At 36.7% G+C, this 23403-nt stretch overlaps 3 protein-coding genes across 3 annotated transcripts in view; all 3 read right to left on the bottom strand.

Annotated features, from left to right (window-relative positions):
- LOC106883720 (uncharacterized) overlaps positions 1-23403 on the bottom strand; it is a 165335-nt gene that overhangs the window by 75708 nt on the left and 66224 nt on the right. The window contains exon 2 of the mRNA XM_089351047.1: positions 19497-19668. Coding sequence (XP_089207173.1) covers positions 19497-19539 — 43 coding nt within the window. The 5' untranslated portion in view covers positions 19540-19668. The remainder of the gene's footprint in view (positions 1-19496; positions 19669-23403) is intronic.
- On the bottom strand, positions 19680-23351 carry LOC106879025 (protein ZBED8-like). Its single transcript, XM_089351044.1, has one exon. The coding sequence runs from the start codon at positions 21112-21114 to the stop codon at positions 20446-20448; it is 669 nt and encodes a 222-aa protein (XP_089207170.1). The 5' UTR covers positions 21115-23351; the 3' UTR covers positions 19680-20445.
- LOC149136151 (zinc finger BED domain-containing protein 5-like) lies at positions 21169-21567 on the bottom strand. Its single transcript, XM_089350095.1, has one exon. It carries the CDS (start codon positions 21565-21567, stop codon positions 21169-21171), a length of 399 nt encoding a protein of 132 aa, XP_089206221.1.

Below are 23403 nucleotides of genomic sequence, written 5' to 3'. Positions count from 1 at the left end.
TTGTATTTTTTGCCTGGAATCAAGTACCCTGACCTCTTAATATGCTGCAAACCCCTTATTTTTGTTTGGAAAAAAGAGGGGGTGGGAGACAACACACAAAATAAAAACTAATACAACCGAAGATTCAAACAAAACCCCATAACAAAATGTACTGATACAATACAATATCCCCCCTCCCTCCCCCACCAAAAATAATGCAGCACACACCACCTCACCAGCACAAAGGTGCAACAAATGATGCAATAGAAAGTTTCTTGAAACTTTCAGATGTTGAGAAATAATGGTGGTGATGATGATGGTGACAAACATTACCTTACCTCAGTTTATGAGAGACAGGAGTTTCTGAAAAACTCTGATTGTAACAGCAAAAATGAAGCTGGACCTTTAAGGGAAGGCCTCTCACTTGGCAGTGGATCAGTAAAGATGCACTGACCACAGCTGTCATCCCAATACAGCATCAGCAGATAATAGAGCAAGGAGGCGGAAGTAGACCAGTGAAGAAAACAGGATAATGATACAGTGCTATTAGAAAGTGAACTTAAAAGAAGGGGCTATAGAAACAGATGTTAACACTTTGTGTAGAGAAGAGTATGTTTAAAGTGACTGAGCAGAGATTAGTTGATCAAGCAAATGCTATTAGGAGAAGAAAGTGGATGACAGAATTGGAAGTAGAAGAGAACTTGAAAAGAAAGACCAGGCAGTGGGAAAGACAAACAACCTAAGCGATACATCTCAAACCAAAGAAAAACCTAAAGAAAAAAGTAATAATAGTGCTACCAATAAGAAAGGGACAACTGGTACCAACAACTTGAGTGATTTAAGTGACAAAGATCAGAAAATTTTAGATGAGTTGCAGGAAGTAATGAATAAAGAAGTAAGAAAAAGATTACCAGCATTAAAAGACATAAGCAGAAGGAAGCTACAAGAAATGATTAGGAAAGTAGATTCTGTTACCAGAAGGATAGATACTAGAAATATAGAAGACACCAACTACGCAGGAGGGGTAGTAGTCACCAGAAGATTAGATATTTTACAGGGAAAGATTAAAAAAGAGCAAATGTAGAAAAGGAGACTACAAAATAAAGTGAAGACTTGAAGACAAGATCTGAGTAGAATAGAAACCTGGAAACTGAACAAGTTAGGAAACACAAGATGCAAATCTTCCCTCGAGAAAAGATATTTAGTCAAAGAGAAAGGATTTGGGACAGAAACAGAAGAGTTGAAACAGTGTATCATAGCAGTAGCAGCATAGCTCTCCAGATATCAGAAAAGAATAGATCAGTATCAACAGAGTAGATTATTTGAGACAGACCAGAGATTTTATAACCAAATAAACAGTGGAGAACGAAGAACTGATGATGAAAAACTTAATGTACAGGAAGCTAGAAAGTTCTGGAGTAATCATCATCATCATCGTCATTGTCGTCGTCGTCGTCGTTGTTGTCGTTTAACGTCCGCTTTCCTTGCTGGAATGGGTTGGACGGTTTGACTGAGGGCTGGTGAGCCAGAAGGCTACACCAGGCTCCCGTCTGATCTGGCAGGGTTTCTACAGATGGATGCCCTTCCTAACGCCAACCACTCTGAGAGTGTAGTGGGTGCTTTTTGCCACCGGTAATCATGTGGTACTGGCATCGACCACACTCAAATGGTGCTTTTTACATGCCACTGGCACAAGAGCCAGTCAGGCGGTACTGGCAACGACCACACTCAAATGGTGTTTTTTACATGTCACTGACACAGGAGCCAGTCAAGCAACATTGGCAACAATCATGCTCGAACGTTGCTTTTTACATGCCACCAGCACAGGAGCCAGTGGCAATGATCACGTTCAAATGGCACTTTTAACATGCCACTGGCACAGGTGCCAATCAGGCAGTACTGTCATCAGCCACGACAATGATTTCACTTGCCTCAACAGGTCTTCACAAGTGAAGTTTATTGTCCAATGATTGAATGGTACTCTTAAATGGGCTGGTTATGCTACACTGGCATAAATCATGGTTATGGTCTCACTTGGTTTGCTGGGTCTTCTCAAGCGCAGCATATCTCTAAAGGTCTCGGTCACTTGTCATAGCCTTGGTGAGCCCCAATGTTTGAAGGTCGTGCTTTACCACCTCATCCCAGGTCTTCCTGGGTCTACCTCTTCTACAGGTTCCCTCTACTGCTAGGGTGTGACACTTTCACACAGCTGTCCTCATCCATTTGCAACACATGACCATACCAGTGCAGTCATCTCTCTTGCAGCCCACGTCTAATACTTCTTCAGTCCAACTTTTCTTTCAGGGCGCTTACACTCTGTTGTGTATGCACACTGACATTACCCATCCAGCAGAGCATACTGGCTTCATTCCTTGCAAGCTTATGCATGTCCTCAGTAGTCATGGCCCATGTTTCACTGCCATGTAGCATGGCTGTTCACACACATGCATCATACAGTCTACCTTTTACTCTGAGTGAGAAGCCCTTTGTCACCAGCAGAGGCAGGAGCTCTCTGAACTTTGCCCAGGCTATTCTTATTCTAGCAGCTACACTTTTAGAGCACCAGCTACTGACTTGGTCACCTAGGTAATGGAAGCTATCAACAACTTGTAGTTTTTTTCCCCTGGAATGTGACAGAAGCTGTTTTCTGTACATTTTCAGTGTTTAATGCTCCTGAGCATTTACCACACACAAAACTATCTCCCAAGTTAGCCTTCCTTTAATATTGCTGCACCTCTTATGTGTCCATAACTTACACAGGGTACATCTTATAGAGTTTCTACCTATGCCTTTTCTACAGATCGAACAGAGCCATCTACCTGAAGGGATTAGTGGTTTGTCTGCCTTCCTACTTATTAAGACTTTGGTTTTTGCTAGGTTGACTCTAGACCTTGCTTCCACACCTGAAACTTCTCCTCTAGTTCTGATAGTGAAGCTCCCAGCATAGAGAAGCTCCCAGGGGCATCCTGTCTTGAATTCCTCTGTTATTGCCTGGAGGACTATGTTGAATAAGAAGGGGCTGAGGACTGTTCCTTGGTGGACCCCAACCCCTACCAGGAATTCTTCACTGCAGGTTCCTCACAGGCAAAGAACACAGGTACAAGATTTTCTGAGTAGGGAACACAGACGGGGTCGGGGGCGTGGGTATACTTCTTGCAGAGAAATAGGTGGATAAGGTAATCGAGGTAGTTAGAGTATGCGATAGAATACTTAAGATTAGATTAGTCCTTCACCATGGGTTAGCAACCATTATCTCAGCCTATGCCCCTCAGCCTGGGCTACCCGACGGACAGAAAGACCAATTTTATGACTCCCTCCTGCAGACTACTTCGTCGACGAATGACAGGAACCTTCTCTTTGTGGCTGGTGACTTCAATGGTCATGTTGGACAACATTCAGGGGGCTTCTATGGCGTACATGAAGGCTATGGTTTTGGTTCCTGCAATGAGGAGGGAACCAGGCTGCTGGAGTTCTGTGATGCAAATGACCTTATGGTCTGCAATACTAACTTCAGGAAGCCTGCCAGTCACCTAGTCACCTACTGTTCTGGCAGACACACTAGCCAAATTGACTACATCCTAGCCAGGAAAAGGGAAAGATGGCTGCTTATAAATGCCAAAACCTTCCCAGCCGAAGAATGTACCCCACAACATAGATTAGTAGTTAGTGACTTCAGGATCAGGGCTAAGTGGTTGCCTAGAAGACGACCAGCTTGGAGGAGAAGGGTCTGGAAGTTCAAAGATCCTGTGAATGGACTGAGATTTAGAGACTTATTACTCGAAGCCTTTAACGAAATAGGGGGGAATGTAGCTTCACACAATGTAGAAGACAACTGGACGTTTCTACGGGACAACCTGCTGAGGGCCACTGACCAGATGGTGCAAAGTCCCCTCTCGACCCAAAATAACGTGGTGGTGGAACAATATTGTTGACAGGGCAATTAGGGAAAAGAAACAGGCTTGGAAGGACTGGAAGAACGGTGGTAGCAGGGAATTGTATCAGACTGCCAGAAGGGAAGCTAGGCGACAGGTTTATTTAGCTAGAGGGGAGGCAGATAAGAAAAAGTTTGGCAATGTTCTGCATGGTGAGGACCAAACACTTGAGGTATTTCATGTTGCAAGACAGTGTGTGAGAGAGAATCGTGATGTCGTGGGAGAGAAATGTGTTCGCATGGATGATGGTACGCTTGCACTAAACGAGGCTGCAAAGAAAGAGGTTTGGAGACGCCACTACGAAAGATTGCTCAATAAAGAGAATGAATGTCAACCCAACTGAGGGACCAGCTATCCGGAGAGAATCATAGCCCAACTACTCAGGGAGCGGGTCAGTTTAGATGAAATGCAGTTTGGGTTCGTGCCTGGGAAAAGCACCACTGATGCCATATTTCTGGTAAGACAGCTTCAGGAAAAATACCTAGCCAAGGATAAACCTCTGTACCAAGGCATTTTTTAGCTGCTATTTCTGAACTTCGGTATGTGGTGAAGCAACCTGTTGCTGATCCCTTAATTTTGTTTATAAATGTATAAGAACTTTTAAATAAGTTCCACACCGATAATGGTGCTTACATACCGAAGGGCTTGGTAAAAATTATTAATTATTAATAAATTGATAATCCTTTACCCTTTTAATTGTAATAATTAATTATTCACTCCCGGATAGCAAACCACAGATTTTCTGCGGTACCGCCTGCGACGCACATGGTAATCCGTGAGGGAAGATGATGAGCTGGCTCGCCTATGTGGATTTGGAGATACTTTCAAAATGTGTCGACTGCAAATGATGGCGCTAGATCATGCATGCACATTTACCAGTATCGTCGAATTTACAACAGGAATATCATACCGATGAGGTAATGAAGAGTTTTTATTCTCCTAAACCAGAAACATGTTTATGATTAACTATGGCTAGTTTAGTTCGTTATTTTTCTTCTTGTTTTACATATGTGAGTTGCGGGTAACTGCTATCTGTTGGAGTTTCAGCATTTTTTAGCTGCTATTTCTGAACTTCAGTATCTGGTGAAGCAACCTGTTGCTGATCCCTTAATTTTGTTTATAAATGTATAAGAACTTTTAAATAAGTTCCACACCGATAATGGTGCTTACATACCGAAGGGCTTGGTAAAAATTATTAATTATTAATTTATTAATGAATTGATAATCCTTTACCATTTCAATTGTAATATATATATATATATATATATATATATATATATATATATATGCATATATATGTATATGTTTGTGTGTCTGCGTTTGTCCCCCCAACATTGCTTGACAACTGATGCTGATGTGTTTACATTCCCGTAACCTAGCAGTAAAAGAGACCGATAGAATGAGTACTAGGCATACAAAGAATAAGCTCTGGGGACAATTTGATCCACTTAAGGTGGTGCTCCAGCATGGCCACAGTCAAATGACAAACAAATAAAAAAATTAAAGAATATGCATATATCATCATCATCGTTTAACGTCCGCTTTCCATGCTAGCATGAGTTGGACGATTTGACTGTGGACTGGTGAAACCGGATGGCAACACCAGGCTCCAGTCTGATTTGGCAGAGTTTCTACAGCTGGATGTCCTTCCTAACGCCAACCACTCAGAGAGTGTAGTGGGTGCTTTTACGTGTCACCCGCACGAAAACGGCCACGCTCGAAATGGTGTCTTTTATGTGCCACCCGCACAAGCCAGTCCAGGGGCACTGGCAACGATCTCGCTCGAAAATCCTACGGGAGCCAGTCAGTCGGTACTGGCAACGGCCACGCACAAAATGGTGCATCTCATGTGCCACCCGCACAAGAACCAGTCCAGGGGCACTGGCAACGATCTTACTTGGCTTGCCGGGTCTTCTCACGCACAGCACATTTCCAAAGGTCTCGGTCAGTAGTCATCGCCTCGGTGAGGCCCAATGTACGAAGGTCTTGCCTCACCACCTCAGCCCAGGTCTTCCTGGGCCTACCTCTTCCACGGGTTCCCTCAACTGTTAGGGTGTGGCACTTTTTCACACAGCTATCCTCATCCATTCTCACCACATGTCCATACCAGCGCAATCGTCTCTCTTGCACGCCACAACTGATGCTTCTAATGTTCAGCTTTTCTCTCAAGATACTTACACTCTGACGGGTATTCACATTGACATTACACATCCAACGGAGCATACTGGCTTCATTCCTTGCGAGCTTACGTATGTCCTCAGCAGTTACAGCCCATGTTTCACTGCCATGTAGCATGGCTGTTCGTACGCATGCGTCATACAGTCTGCCTTTTACTCTGAGTGAGAGTCCCTTTGTCGCCAGCAGGGGTAAGAGCTCTCTAAACTTTGCCCAGGCTATTCTTATTCTAGCAGCTACACTTTCAGCGCACCCACCCCCACTACTAACTTGGTCGCCCAGATAGCGGAAGCTATCGACTACCTCTAGTTTTTCACCCTGGAATGAGATAGAAGTTGTTTCCTGTTTGTTTACAGTCTTTATTGCACCTGAACATCTGCCACAAACAAAAACTAACTTGCTAGTTAACCTGCCTTTGATATATATATATATATATATATATATATATATATATATATATATATACACACACATATATAAATATATATATATATACATTTTGAGCATCGCCGTTGCCAGTACCGACTGACTGGCCCTTGTGTCGGTGGCACATAAAAGCACCCACTACACTCTTGGAGTGGTTGGCGTTAGGAAGGGCATCCAGCTGTAGAAACTCTGCCAGATCAGATTGGAGCCTGGTGCAGCCATCTGGTTCACCAGTCCTCAGTTAAATTGTCCAATCCATGCTAGCATGGAAGGTGGACGTTAAACGATGATGATGATGATATATAAATATTTATATAAATATATTAAACATATATATATACATATATACATAAATATATATTAAATATGTATGTATATATATTAGATATAAATAAATAAATATATATATATATATATATATATATATATATATATATATATTTCAAGGTTTTTAACTTTTAAATTTGTATATTTAAAAGAGATAGAAACTTCAAACTCGATGTATCCAAGATCGATTTATTTACCACTCTATGTCAACATTTCTGTGCCCAAACTTATCCAGTGACTGGTCCATTGGATTTCCGACATTTGGCACTTCTTCAGGAATGGCTACCATCAGAACAAATTACGAAAAAACACATACATAACGATCATAATAAATTATTAAATTATTAAAATTTCTTTTACGTCCACCATTATTTTTTCCGTTATTAGATATATATATATATATATATATATATATATAGGGGAGGTAACTCCTTAATTTTTCTATTGTTATTGCTCTCCTGTGAATGTCTACTAGATTAATTTATTTTGTTTATTTATTTATTTATTTATTCATTTAGTTATCTATTAATTTAGTTATTAATTTTTTAATTATTATCTATTATCCCCTATATGTCGACTATATTCATTACCACTAGAGGGTTCACATGTCTATTATTCCATTTTATATTATTATTGTTAGGTCTCTTTACTTTGCTAAGAGAGATCTCAGTTCAGCCATCAAACCTCCTAGGAATCATTACAAGCCCCTTTACAAAAAAAAATTATTAATATTTTGATATTTTATCATTCTTTGCTATTACCATTTTTTTCTATGGTTTTCATATAAAAGCTTGACTCTCATCTCTTCCTACTAAATGCTTAGTTATTTATTTTGTTCTCAGTTCTTACTTTTATTTCATATCTACCCTTAATTTGGTAGAGTCACTTATTTACATTGTATTTGGAGATCAAACAATTAATTGTGTTGTACTATACTATATTACCCATTCCTTTCTTTACCCGTATACATATACATATATACATACATGCACATACATACATATACATATATATATACACACGTATATACACATATATATACACATACATACACATATACATATACATATATATATACATATATACACATATATATACATACACACACACACACCTATACATATACGCACTTACACACACATATATATATATATGTGTATCCTTATCTCCGTTCAGATACACATATATACACACACTTATATGCACTCATCCATATATGCATAACTACACATACACAAACATACATGAGATATCATGTTGTACTTCCTCACATCCTAAGATCATTTATACCAACGAAACGTACTTCTTATGATATGCGTACATTTCAGAGCATTATTCTTTACTTTGTTGATCAATTTATCCTTAGAGAAGATTATGTAGTATAGTTCTGTCGTACAGAGCGAACAATACTTTCTTCCTCTCTCATATGGCATTGATCTTGCTATTATAGACCATTCTAATGAATACTGTTTATTATTTTCCTTAAGATCCCAGATGTATTTGCTAAGACTGGTGCTAGCTATTTTCTTCCTATCTCTAAAGCACGAGAAATGGTTAGAAATTCTCCTGCATACCTGTCCTGAAGTGCATCCCAAGTATGTCATGGTACCTGTTTAAGTCTTTACTTTGCATTGATATACTATATTTTTGACTTTCGCATTAGGTCCTTCAAATTTTATTCTCCTAGGGTTTACCTCATTTACTGTGATTATGTTCTTACTCCTACAGGCCTGACTCCTATTATTAATAAAGGAACCTCCATTATTATTATTATTATTATTATTATTATTATTATTATTATTATTATTATTATTATTATTACCATCATTGTTATCATTCTCATTATTATTATTATTATTATTATTATTACCATCATTGTTATCATTCTCATTATTATTATTATTATTATTATTATTATTATTATTATTACTGCTATTTATATTATTGTTCAAATTCTCATTCCTACCTGTTTCTTTAGACTTAAGTATTTTAAGGTTATGTGCTACTATTATTTGTGCTATGTTCCTAGTATTTGAAAATCCAAATCTAATTATGTGTGTGTTGATAATCTTACCATAGTGTGAGCTCCTTGGGAAGTGTCTACCTATCACCTCTCTAAACTTAGCTATCAAGTTACTCTTGATATTTCTCCCAAATGGGATTATGAGCCAGATTTTATTATCCTTATTATTATCCTCATGGTTATTAATATCGTTTTTAAAGAATTTTAAGTTACCTATGTTGTGTTTATGGAGGTACCTTGGTTTATTTAGTTTATTTTCTCTTATTATTATTATTATTATTATTATTACTACTGTCAGTTATTTCAATTCCGTTGCTGTCATTTTCAATATAGGAAACCCTTTCTCTATATCCTGCCTTCAGTGCTGCATTATAGAAATTAGCTTCATTATTAAATACCCTATTGTTAGCAGATAATTTGGATAGTCTTAAAGATATATTTTAAACTAGATTCTCTATGATAGCCCTAGGATGGTTACTTAATTTATTTATATACTGTAGGTTCGTTAGGGGTCTATATGTTTTATTCTTAATATCTAATGTTACGTCTAGGAAATTTGAAATCAAAATAAGCAACAGGACATCAAGAAGTGATGCAGCACGGCTGCTTCAAGCAGCTCCATTCAAGTGAACAATGCAATCATTACATCAATCCAGCTGCACAAACCAGTCAATCATAATGGAAATGCAGTATGGTTAAATAAAGTAAGGGAAGAAGTAGTGAGAAGCAATCAGATCTATGATTAACTAGTGCATTAAATTGTTTGCAAAAATGCCGAATTGGAAGGGCTCAGGACCAGATTTAGTTCAAAGGTACTAGCAAAAGAAATTCAGTAGTTTACGTGGGAGGCTGAGGGAACAACTTCAGGATTTCCTTAATGAGGGAATAATACCAAATTGGATGACTAGAGAGAGTACAATACTCATTATGAGGGATAACTATAGACCAATCACTAGCAACTATGAAGGATAACTATAGACCAATCACTTGCTTACCAAGCTGTTAAGAGGAATGCTTTCAGAACGCATTTATGAGCACATTGACAACCAGAATTTACTACCAGAAGAACAGAAAGGTTGTAGAAAGAAGGCTAGAGGAACGCATGATCTATTATATATAGATAAAGCAGTTCTAAATGAAGTAAAAGTTAGAAAGAAAAATATAACAATAGCATGGATAGATTATAGGAAAGCCTATGACATATACTCTCATGGATAAGCGAATGTTTGAGTATGTTCAGTATAGCAGACAACATAAGAGAATTAATTAGCTTTAGCATGAAGAAATGGAAAGTAGATCTATACTCAGGTGACACACTCGTAGGGAAAGTTAATATTAAAAAAGGTATTTTCCAGGGGGACTCATTGTTCTCTTTAATATTTGTTCTATGTTTGATCCCCCTCAGTTTAGCATTAAGGAAGGCAAAGGCAGGGTATCAGTTCAGAAATAGTAATGAAAAAAATTAACCATTTGCTCTACATGGTTGATCTGAAACTTTTTAGTAAGAATAAAAAAGAAATAGATTCCTTAATACAGACTGTAAGACTCTTCAGCAAAGATATTGGCATGGAATTTGGCATAGATAATTGTGCAATATTAGTCATGAGAAGGGTTAGGTAGTCAACAGCAAAGGCATCCAATTACCAGATGGCCAGACATTAAAATCATTGAAAAGAGGAGAGAGTTTTAAATATCTAGGAGTATTAGAATCTGATAGAGTACTAACTACAGAAATGAAAACAAAAATTGAGAAGGAGTACATCAGAAGGGCAAGGAAGCTAATGAAGTCAAAGCTAAATGGTCCAAATCTAGTGAAGGTTGTAAATACTTGGGCAGTATCATTACTTAGATATTTAGCAACTTTTGTAGACTGAACAAAAACTGAATTAGCAAAGCTAGACAGAAGAACTAGGAAGGAATTCAATATGAATGGAGGATTCCACCCAAGAGCAGGAGTAGCAAGATTATACCTACCTAGAAAGGAAGGTAGAAGAGTGGTTAATCAGTAGAAGAGAGGTTAATCAGTGGAAGACTGCATGAAATTAGCTAGAGTAGATGTAGACTCCTATGTAGGTAATAGTGAAGAAAGTTTATTAAAAGCTGCTAGAGTCACAGCAAGACATAGGGAAACCAAAAGACCAAACAAACTTAAAAACCAGAAAAAGAACAGAAATTAGCTGACTGGCAGGAGGAGGCATTGAATGGCGGATTCCCAAAGATAGTTTCAGAAAATAGTAGTAGTGAGACATAGTTATGGCTGCAGAAGTGAAAGCTGAAGAGGGAAAGAGAAAGTTTGTTCATAGCTGCATAAGATCAAGCATTAAAGACCAACTGGATAAAATCCAAAATAGACAAAAACGAAGTAGATTCCCAATGTAGATTATGCAAATCAGAAGAGGAAAGTGTTACTCATATAGTAAGTGAATGTAGCATGCTGGCACAGAAAGAATACAAGAAAACACATGACAATCTAGGGAGAGCAATCCACTGGGAGCTTTGTAGAAAGCTAGGATTTGAACATACTGATAAATGGTATGAACATGAACCTAATAAAAGTACTAGAAAGTAAGCAGTACAAGTTGTTGTGGAACTTTAACTTTCAGACTTACAGGGTAATAGAAGCTAGAAGGCCTGATTTGGTAGATAAAGAGAATAGAAAGTGCCAGAAAATTGACTTTACAGTCCCAAATGATGAAAAAATTAATATGAAAAGTATAGAAAAAATAGCAAAGCACCAGGACCTAGCTATTGAATTACAGAGACTATGGAAAGTGCTGGTAAAATGTATCCCAGTAGTTATTGGTGCATTGGGAACTATCCCTAAAGATCTGAAAACTGTTATTAGGGACAGCTAGGATACTTAGGAGGGTTCTTGGCATCTAAGGTTACTTGCTGTAACCCGATAGATGGGTTCTAAGGCAACTTGTTATAGCCCGATGTTAGGATTATTTTCTTTTGCAACAGTCTAATCTGTTGAGTGTATAATAATAATAATAATAATAATAATAATAATAATAATAATAATAATAATAATACGTTTTGATACCCATAGAACTACACATGCATCTTAATGTTTACACAACTACGTGAAAATCACAGGACACACTCACGCATACGAAAACACATATCACAAACGAAGCAAAACCAAAACTTTTTTTTTTCTTCTTTATTTATTTTCATTTTGTGAACAAACACAGACAGTGAACCATTCATAAGTTTAAAACGCCACACACACACACACAAAAATACACTATGCTCGGAAATAAATCTATCAACAAAAAAAATACAGATGAATACCGATCTGCTAGCCTTAAAAAACTACGCTACGAGCAATGTTTACATGCTGAGAACTCGGTGACGGTGTTGTCTCAAAAAACTGACCCTAAACAGACAAATCCGTCCCCTAATGTCAACGCCAAAGCTCGTCATGCCTCAATGATAACAAGGCAGATCACAAACCAGATTGGTCATCGACCGAATCACGAAGGGCCACTTACTCGAAATAGATCTGCTAGCCTTAAGAAGCTACGTCACGAGAGCTCGGAGACGGTGTTGTCTCAAAAAATGTACCCTAAGCAGACAGATCCGTCCCCTAGCGTCAACGTTAATAAAACAAAATATAAACCGGAATGGTCATAAACCGGGTTATAAAGGACCACTTACTCGGATAATGAACCAAATCCGAGACGAGAAATTTGCTACTGGTTCAAATCTTCCCGACACACAGGAGCTGGAAGTACCCCACAACCGGAATATTCCAACAGATGGCCATCCATGCTCGTCATCAAATAACCAAAAGAAAAAGAATGAAAAATGGTCTAGGGAAGATAATAAAGAAGTTCTTACAGCCTTCTACCATGCCATATATTTCCCTACAGATAAATCTAATACTGTACAAACCTACTTAAACTGGAGACAGAAACACCCTGAAGTAAGACTCTACATAGACAGTAACAAACTTGCCAACGTCAGAAGAAACATTATGAAAAAAAAATTACTAACTGAAGTAGAGATTGACCAAATTAAGCAAGCAGTAAAGGATAAAAAGAATGAAACTGCAGCTAAAGAAGATAGTACAGAGGAAATAATTATAAACCAGCCCAAGGCTGATGAAAATACAGTAATGATTGAAAGAGTTAAGGTAACTGATAGGCAAAGTGAAATACTATCTGAACCAACCATAAACACTAATGCAGGTGAAAATCAAATAGATGAAGGAAGTCATACAGAAATCGACGCAACAGAACTACATGATCTAAAAAATCAAATCATGATTGAATGGCTGAAAATTAAAGAAACTAGTATGAATGAACGCGACACTCTCCCCAAAATTCGCAATTCTAACCAAAACCTGAAAATAATTGGTAAAATCCGCCTTGCACTTAAGGATATAATTTCAGCTAATGATGTTGATATTACAGATCTTAACCACCTGTACTATGCATCCGCAAGAATCTCAACGATTCTATGTGGTGAAAAGATTAGAAAAAGACAACACTCCCACAAAAAGCCTTCTTGGCAAGAACGCATTCAACACCAAATTAAGCTGCTTAGATCTGACATAGAATGTTTGAAAAACCTTAAATTTGACAAGAGTATCAAACCTACAAAGACCCATAAACTAAAGAAAAAATATAATATGAAAACCATAGTTGACATTGATGCCACCATTGAAACCATCAAGCAAAAGGTATGTGCTAAAGCTGCCCGCATAGCAAGGTATGAAAAGCGTGTTAGATTCTTCCGAGATAATAACATGTTCAAAAATAACCCCAAAAATTTCTACAGGAAGATAGGGAAAACACCAATAACAATAAAGTCTGTCCCATCAAAAGAAGAAGTGCAAGAATTTTGGAATAAAATCTGGGCAGAAGATAAAACACACAATGAAAAGGCCCCTTGGATTGATAGAATATCTACAGACCTAGACTCCTTAGAAGAGCAAAAGTGGGAGGGGGTCAGGGTAGAAGATATAAGATCTGCTCTCAGGAGGTCAAGCAAATGGAAGTCTCCAGGAAAGGATAAAATTCCTAACTTCTGGTTGAATGCCTTCCCAGAAAGCCATGAACTGCTAACAAAACTTTACAACGATGTTTTGCAAAATCCTAGTTTGATGCCCTCTTGGCTAGTTAATGGTTTAACATTCCTGCTTCCAAAAAATGAAGAAACAAACGAACCAAAAAATTATCGCCCCATAACCTGCTTAACAACAATGTATAAGACACTAACATCTGTCCTAACCGAGTACACCTATAGTTTTTTAATAGAAAGTAGCATATTCCCTAATGAGCAAAAGGGATGTAAACGTGGATCTTATGGTTGTAAAGATCAGCTACTCATCAATAAGATGATCTTAGAAGATTGTCACAAGCGACACAAAAACTTATCAATAGCCTGGATAGACTATAAAAAGGCCTTTGATAGAATACCACATAGCTGGATTAGAAAATGTCTGGAAATGTATAAAATAGCTCCTACTCTGCGAAACTTTTTATCTGTAAGTATGAGATCATGGAGAACCACACTGATGTTGAACAATGACAATGAATCTCTAAATGCTGGAGATGTAAGAATTTCATGTGGCATTTTCCAGGGTGACTCACTATCACCACTCCTCTTCTGTCTAGCCCTAATACCACTCTCAAAATTGCTCAATGATGCACAGTATGGTTATAAAATATTTGATAAAAATATAAATCATCTCATTTACATGGATGATTTAAAGCTCTTTGCAAAAAATGACCAACAACTCAAAGGCCTACTAGCGATTGTTAAACAATTCAGTGATGACATCAGAATGAAATTTGGCCTTGATAAATGTGCAAAAGCTACCTTTATCAAAGGAAAAATGACAAATACATCTAATGTGAACCTTGACCAGCAAAATGTCATAAAAGAGTTAGAACCAGCGGAGAGCTACAAATACCTAGGGGTAATTGAAGGGGACAATATCAAGCACTCAGTGATGAGGGAAAGGATCAGAAGAGAATGTTATCGCAGGGTGAGAGCAATACTGAAGACAGAGCTGAACGCGAGAAACAGGATCGAAGCAATCAATGCTCTAGCCATACCAGTCATGACTTACAGTTTCAACATCGTTAACTGGTCAATTACTGAAATATGTAATGTTGACAGAAAAATACGAAAACTGTTGACAATGCATAGAATCCACCACCCTAAGGCAGATATAGAACGTCTTTATCTGCCAAGAAAAGAAGGAGGCCGAGGACTTTTACAGCTGGCATTATCAATGAAGGTAGCCACAATTGGCCTAGACACCTATCTGAAAAACTCTGAGGACTGGATGCTAAAACTTGTCTTAAAATATGAAAGCAAGAAAGCATCTTACTCAGTAACAAAACAGGCAAAGGAATATCTAAGTGAATTCCAATTGCAACAAATTCAAGAATTAGACGAACTAGAAACACCTGCAGAAAAAGCTAAGCGCTTGAAAACCCGTGCTAAAATTGCTGCCTTAGCTATTATGACTGAAAAATGGCATGGAAAACCTCTCAATGGCAAATACCCAAAGAGAGCGAATAATGCAGATATTGACAAAGCCCTTACCCACCAATGGTTAATGGCCTCTGGCTTGAAATCAGAAACAGAGGGGTTTATCATAGCAGCCCAAGATCAATGCCTACCTACAAAGAACTACCAGGCCAACATATTAAAGAATGGCAGCTCCCCATTATGTCGTATATGCCAACAACAAAATGAGACCATCGATCATGTTGTCTCCATGTGCAGTCTGCTTGCGCCTACAGAGTATCTCAACAGGCATGATAGAGCTGCACAATATATTCACTGGGTAATATGCAAAAACCTGGACTTGCCCCATGATAAAAACTGGTGGGAACACAAACCACCCCCAGTACTTGAAAATGATCACATTGCACTCTTCTGGAACTTCACCATTCAAACTGACAGAAAGATAGACGCAAATAGGCCAGACATCATACTGAAAGACTTCAGACAAAAATCATGCCTCCTCATTGATATGACTGTCCCAATCGATATAAACATATCTGTCAAGACCTACCAAAAACTGAGCAAATATAAAGATCTTGAAATAGAAATTAGCAAAATGTGGAATCTGAAGACGAAAACAATACCTATTGTCATAGGTGCCCTGGGAATGACAGCGAAACGGGCTGATTACTACCTAGATCAGATTCCAGGAAACCCCAAAATGGCTGAAGTTCCAAAAATAGTGCTCATGGGAACTGCCCATATCCTACGTAAAATACTGTCTATGTGATCTCAAATTTTAAAGCAAACACATAATTTTCTTATGGTTTCTTAAACATTCACTTGAACAAAACTGTACAAATCCAAATATATGGTACCCTAGGCATAACACCTACATGAACTTCTAACTTGTTGTCTCTTGAGGTCTCTGGGTGAGACTTGGATCCAACTTGTACAAATGCAAAACAAAAGTCAAACATAAAATAATAATAATAATAATAATAATAATAATAATAAATAAAAATACAAAATTCACCACTTTTATGAAAGGAGATAAACTCTACCACATATGTTAAAGGAAATTATGTAAGAACTTCTGGGTAAACAACTTTCTTTGTTCTCTGGTTTGGAACATAGACAAATAAGTCTTGCAGACAACCAGCCCTGGAGCAACCAAAATAAAGTTGATCATGGAAAAAGCAAGCCAGTAGATTTCAAAGTCTGACCTTGAGTTTTATTAATAAACATCGCAAAGCAAAGTCACATTGAAATTGTGTTTGCTTGAACTCAAATGGCATGTCTTTTGGTTTGATTGGAATTCTTGGAATGAAAACTTCTTCCCCAGAGGCACATCCAGTGATGACGGTACCTTGTATCACATAAGGAGATAATGTCTTCACAATCAACCTTGTCCCATTGCATAATTTAGGAGGATCTAAATGTTTTAGAAGTGTTATTAGGGCTCCTACCTCCAGAAAAAGTTTATGTGGAGGAGTTCCAGGTGGCTCAAGAGAATTAAGGAACTCTGTTGGGTAATGGACAGCTTGATTTTCATCAAGGACTGAATCAACTAATTTGTACTCCTTAATGGTTAATCCTTGCTACTGTCTCATTTTCTATAGCAAGAATTGCCCTTTCACATAGCCATTTATGTGAATTATAACTATTACTGAAGTCTGGAAATACCCTGTTCTTCAATTCAGCTGTGAAAGTCACCATGATAGCAATATGAGCCAAACTGATATCACCATTCCCATCAAATTGTACATTTTCTAATTGGAGGAGCCAGGTTGAAAACTGTTTTGCACATTGGTCCCCATGTAATAAAACTCGCACGTTAGTACTGAAGGAGAATTTCTGTACTTTATTCTATAGGTGTGGAATGCATGCTTTCATTTCATCAAGTCTTGCTCATTGCGGAATGACTGGTAATGTCTGGCTGCAGTCTCCTGATAAAACTAATGTAACTCCTCTCATAGATTTATTGTTGCCTCTGATGTCCTTTAAGGTCTTATCAAGAGCTTCCATTGTACCTCTATGTGACCTAGTGCATTCATCCCAAATGATAAAGTGGCATTGGTACAACACTTCTGCTGAACCTGAATCTTTGCTTATGTTACAAATTGGACTGTCATTTGTGACCAGGTTTAGCAATAAAAGCAGAATGAGCTGTTCGTTCTCCTGAAAGAATGGTGACAGCAAAGCCAGAAATGCTACAGCAACTGCAATGTTTTACCTGTTCTACAAGGAGCATCAAGAAAGAAAATTCCTCTGCTTTTTTCTGGCGATTGTGGAATGCTTCACGTACACACACACACACATACATATACATACAGTATCAAACATCAGATGAAATGGACATGTGTGTGTGTGAGAGAGAGAGAGCAAGAACAAGTGAAGGAGTGCGTTGTCATGTATACGTACATACATACATAAATAAATAAGTATACATCTTTTTTGTATGTATGTATGAGAGAGAGAGAGTGAGTGCCACTTAGACATCATGCTCCTTCTCTCTCTCTCTCTCTCACACACACACACATGCACACATACATACAAAAAAGGTGAATGCATTATGTATTTATGTATGTTCATATACATGACAACACACCCCTTCACTCATTCCCTCTCTCATACACACACACACACACACACACACACACACACACACAAATGTATAAAAACATACATACAAAAACACACGTGTGCATGTGTGACTCACTACAAGTTTATAGAGCTGAACACGGTGCACTAAAAGTAAATGAATAAAAATGTTTACAGAAATTAACAAAGTCTGTGAGTTCAAGTGAAAGAATGCCCTTAATTTTTGGAAGTCCCATATTGAATTGCAAAATTTTAATGTAATATTTGTGTAATAACGAAATCAAACCTGGAGTGTGTGTGTGTGTTTGTGTGTGTGTGTGTGTTTGTGTGTGTGTGTGTGTTTGTGTGTGTGTGTGTGTTTGTGTGTGTGTGTGTGTTTGTGTGTGTGTGTGTGTGTTTGTGTGTGTGTGTGTGTTTGTGTGTGTGTGTGTGTGTGTGAGAGAGAGAGAGAGAGAGAGAGGGAGAGAGAGAACATTACAAATAATGAATGAAATAAACATGAAATGAAAAATGGTACAAATAAAAGTACGTTAAAAACTATCTTGTACTGAATATCTAAATTTGTGAACTTAGTAAATATTTCTTTCAGTAATTTATTGTAGTTGTTTACAAGTAGTGAATTAAAACTTGAAATGAAAACATTAAAATAGAGAGTGTGACTTTGCTGTTTTTATGCCAACACGAGAAGCTGATGTTAAGAAACCTTTTTAAAGAAGTTAATCAGAAATATAAAGCAATATTATTTATTAAAAAAAATAAACTGATGAACCTATTAGGTATCCAAGGTCAAATTATTCATGCATCCCAAGTATGGAAGCAATTTGTGCAGCTGTTTTCGCATGCAAAGCAAACACACATGCATACAAGTCTATTTTATATTTTTTCTTTTCTTTTATTTGTTTCAGTCATTTGTCTGTGGCCATGCTGGAGCACTGCCTTTAGTTGAACAAATTGACCCCAGGACTTATTCTTTGTAAACCTGGTACTTATTCTATCAGTCTCTTTTGCCATACTCCTAGGTTACGGGGGCATAAACACACCAACATTGGTTTTCAATCGATGTTGGTTGGACAAACACAGACACAAAGATGCACAAACATATATATATATATATATATATATATATATATATATATATAAACAATGGGCTTCTTTCAGTTTCCATCTACCAACTCCACTCACAAGGCTTTGGTTGGCCCAAGACTATAGTAGAAGACACATGCCCAAGGTGCTAAGTAGGGGGACTGAACCTGGAACCATGTGGCTGGGAAGCAAGCTTCTTTATTTTATGAAATTGGCCATGAAGGCCTTACAAAGAGGGACAGCACAAGGTGGGGATAAAAAAACAAAATGAATTGAAAGAATGAATTAATATTATGGAAGATGAAATGAAGCTGTTTGCCCCCCCCCCCTCTAAGTGACTTCATTGAACATGTTAATACAACCTTTGTTTTAAAACTTGTTTGTAATGCTTTTTTTTTTCTTTTTAGCAACAGCTAATTACCATCCTTCTGAAGAATGTTTACATTATATTTTTTTCAAATATCCTGAAAACTTACTTGTTTTGACATTGAGCTGGTGTCCAGTTTCTTGACCCATCATTTATAGTCATGATTTTTCTTATAGTCCTTCAATTCAGACATATATTTTGGGTCTGCCACTACACAACAAATGTACTTGGGTACCCCTTTCACTCCTGATACATCCACTTTTATAGCATTGTCAAACAGGCTTCCAAAGAACATGGCATTGAAGAAAGAGAAAAAGAAAAAAAGAAAAACAGGACAGTTAAATAAATAAAGTTTCAAAAACATTGTTGTGGAGCACATCCCTGAGCCAGAGAAGTGGACTGTTCCACTACAAATAAATAGTTGACAGACATGAGCTGGTGAGGCACGCCGTTGGGCTGATGATGAAGTACATCATCATGATACTACACAAAACAGTGTCAAGCAAGACACAACAAACATATAATAGAGAACTAAAATGCAGAAATATAAAATATTTGAATATAAAATAAGTAAACTAAAGTTAGTGAGATCCTTGTGCTTCATGCCTGCTACAGAGAGATTTTATATTAGGCACCAATTTAGTCAGCTTTAGTCTCAAGTCTCCTCATTTAGTGATATCCAGTCAATTTCTTTTCTTCAATAACAAATCATTTACAGCACTAAAGCCACATTCAGCTAAATATAAAGATGGGAATGGTAACAACAATTTTCTTGCAAAGTTGGTTGAATTTGGGTATTTGGTTTTTGTCTCATCACAAAGACATGACATCACTCCTTTTATACTGAATAAAGTTTTAACCAACTCATAATTTTGCATTTCCGAGAGTTCTTCTTGGCACTGTATCAAAACATCAGATATATCCACTAGCATTGGCTGCATCACCCATGTTGGAAAATCAATTTGTTTTAAATTAGAAAATCTCTTTCAAATCAGTAGACAATATTTTCAGATGATTCACAATGACAAGTACAGCAGCATCAGTCACTTCACATTTTTTTACCCAATGAAACTGGTCAAACATTTTGTCAGAAATATCTTTTGACATACCTCAATGAATGTAACAAAGTCAAATATCTTCGTCTTTGCATCAATAAGAATTTTATTTGATCCTTGAAGTTGTTTAATTAACATATTCAGTTTTTCAAAGATATCTGTTAAATAACTCACAAATGTTTTGCCATCAATGGTTAGCAGGTACTTCATTTCAGGCTTGTTACTTAAAAAGTCACTAAAAACATCAAATAGTTCCATAAATCTTTTCAAGCAATTCCCCTTTGAGAGCCACCTTACCTCAGTGTGAGATAAAAGTCTCACATAGCCTGCATTTTCACAAAATTGTTTGAAAAGACGCTCACATTTGGCATTAGCTTTGATAGTATTGATACATTTTATAACTGATTTTAGTACCTCATTGAGAACAGGAGACATATTTTTGGATACTAAGTTCTCTCTATGAATAACATAGTGCACAAGAAGCATTTCTGGGTTCTCATTTTTCATCAATTTTAAGCAACCTTTTTTCTTGCCCATCATAACAAGAGCACCATCTGCAGCACAAGATGTTATGTTCTCTATTGGTATATTGTTGACATCTGAGTAATCTTTTAGCTTATCATATATGACAGTGGTGATAGTGGTGGATTCTAATGATTTGCAGTATATCATTTCTTCAGCAAATTCACCTTTATCGATATATCTTGCATAGGTTAGCAATACGACCTAGCTGTCTCTTAGAGTTGATTCATCCATTTGTAATGAGAATTTTCTTGATTTCAGCTTTTCAACAAATTGTGTTTCAATATCTTCACTCATTTCATCTATTCCTCTACTAACAGTATTGTTACTGAGTGGCGCAGCTTGAACAACTTTGTCATCTTTTTCTAGGACTGTCTTAAAAAATGCTGATATTGATGGTTCAATTAAATTCTCTCTAATAGTATGATTTTTTCCACATTTAGCAATGAGTAATGAAATTTCATAACTAGCCTCAAGAGTATGACAGACATTAACAGTTTGTGTAGTAAACAGAGATGTTATTGTTGTTCTTTTTGCAAACTTCTCCTTTACATATGCACTATGTTTCGTCTTCAAATGCAACTCAAAACAATTTGGTTTCATTGATTCGTTGGTTAAGCATTGTTGGCACAAGAGGCAGAAAGGTGACTGTTTATCGTGGAAATTTTAAATATTCCTCTGGATATTGACAAATATATTTTTTACTTGCACTACTCATTTTATATATTTTTGAATCAAACATGAAGAAATTTCAGTTCAAGCACATTTTTTCAACAATTACTTCAAAAAGATTTCAGTATAAACTTTTGGAAAATATGCTCAAAACAAAAAAAAAAAAAAAATATTCCACGAATCTTCTCAGCTGTGAAAGCCTTTTTATCAATGATGGAAGATTTTCTTACCTTTTTGCTGAATTCACAAACTCGATAATAATTCCTGACTGGTGGGAATAAAATGACTAGTTAATTTTCATCTCTGTTCATATATATACGTGTATGTGTGCATTATCAATACTATAAATCTTTATCTATCTATCTATGTATCTATCTATCTATCTATCTATCTATCTGTCTGTCTGTCTGTCTCTCTCTCTCTCTCTCTCTCTCTCTCTCTGCCTCTTTCTCTTCCTCCACTGATGCTACTCCTTACTTCCACTCCATTTCAACCCATTCCACACCATTCAATTCTTTCATTCTTTATTTGCATTGATTTGTGTAAATATACAATTGATATACACATGTATTGTACAATGTGTAGTATGCATATTAATGCAAACAAGTAAACACAATTTATTCTGCACTGAAACTATTATTTCATTAAGAAGGCAGCAAAACGGTTATCACCTTAATGATATCAAGTGGTTAAATAAATACACCCAGTGGTGGATCTACTATAAAACTAATGAAGCTTAAGCATCAGGGCCCCTAATACCTGATCAACTTAATTTTTTCATTCTGTCAATATTTTTCTTTTTGTATTTTGCTATGCAGACTGGGCCGATAAAATGAAATAGACTCAGAAAAAGTTTTGTCTCTGCACCGGTCCCTTAAAAAAGAATGGTGCCAGTGAAACGACAAAGAAAATTTTAAAAAAAACAAAACATGTTTGTATGTATGTATGTATGTATGTATTAACGAATGAATGAATGTACGTATGTTTGAATGCATGTGCATTTGTGTGTTTGTGTGTGTGAATATATATATATATTGATAAAAAGAAATAAACAGAAAAAAAGTTTTGTTCTCTCTAGTTTAAGTCTCCAAGAGCAGCATGGTGCCAAAAAAGTGACAAAGAAAAGTAAAAAACATGTTGTTTGTATGTATATATGTATCTATGTATGTGTGTGTGTGTGTGTATGTATGTGTGTGTGTGTGTGTAGATGTGAATGTATCTAGAGAAAGAGACTGTTAAATAAGTTTTATTGTCTAGTTGAATTCCTGTTTCCAATGCGACTGACCAATGATGACATCAAACTGACCATTACAAAACAAAGGGACACACACACGTACACACACACACACACACACATTAGCACTGCTAAGCATTATTATTTCAGTAAGTCTTCAAAATCTTCCTAACAGGTAAATACAAAATATGTTCCAAAATTTAGATTTTGATTTTTGTTTTAATTATAAATTTACATCTCTTAACAGCTAAAAGCAATTTTTGGGGGCTTTCAAATTATTGCATGTATGTTCAAATGTTATGTTTTTTAGATCTAACCATTTTCTTTAGACAAAATAGCAAACTGGGGCAAAATGAGTACTTTCTGATTTCTCGTTATTTTTTGCTTACTAGTTTGAAAATATTTTATTGTATTCTGAAACATTTTCAACTTTTATTTAAAAAAAGAAAAATCTCTTTTCTCTCTTTTATTGTATTTTCACTATGAAGAAAAGCCAAACACCACAAGTGCATGTGTGAAAAACAAAATTAGAA

This window comes from Octopus bimaculoides, chromosome 4 (genome assembly GCF_046866305.1).
Source record: "Octopus bimaculoides isolate indiv1 chromosome 4, ASM4686630v1, whole genome shotgun sequence".
In the NCBI taxonomy this organism is placed as follows: domain Eukaryota; kingdom Metazoa; phylum Mollusca; class Cephalopoda; order Octopoda; family Octopodidae; genus Octopus; species Octopus bimaculoides.
Note: the sequence above shows the minus strand (reverse complement) of the source record. Positions and strands in the feature narration are given on the sequence as shown.

Coding starts and splice junctions, on each gene's coding strand:
- LOC106879025 (XM_089351044.1), bottom strand. CDS start 21,114: ATGATATACTGCAAATCATTAGAATCCACCACTATCACCACTGTCATA.
- LOC149136151 (XM_089350095.1), bottom strand. CDS start 21,567: ATGAAACCAAATTGTTTTGAGTTGCATTTGAAGACGAAACATAGTGCA.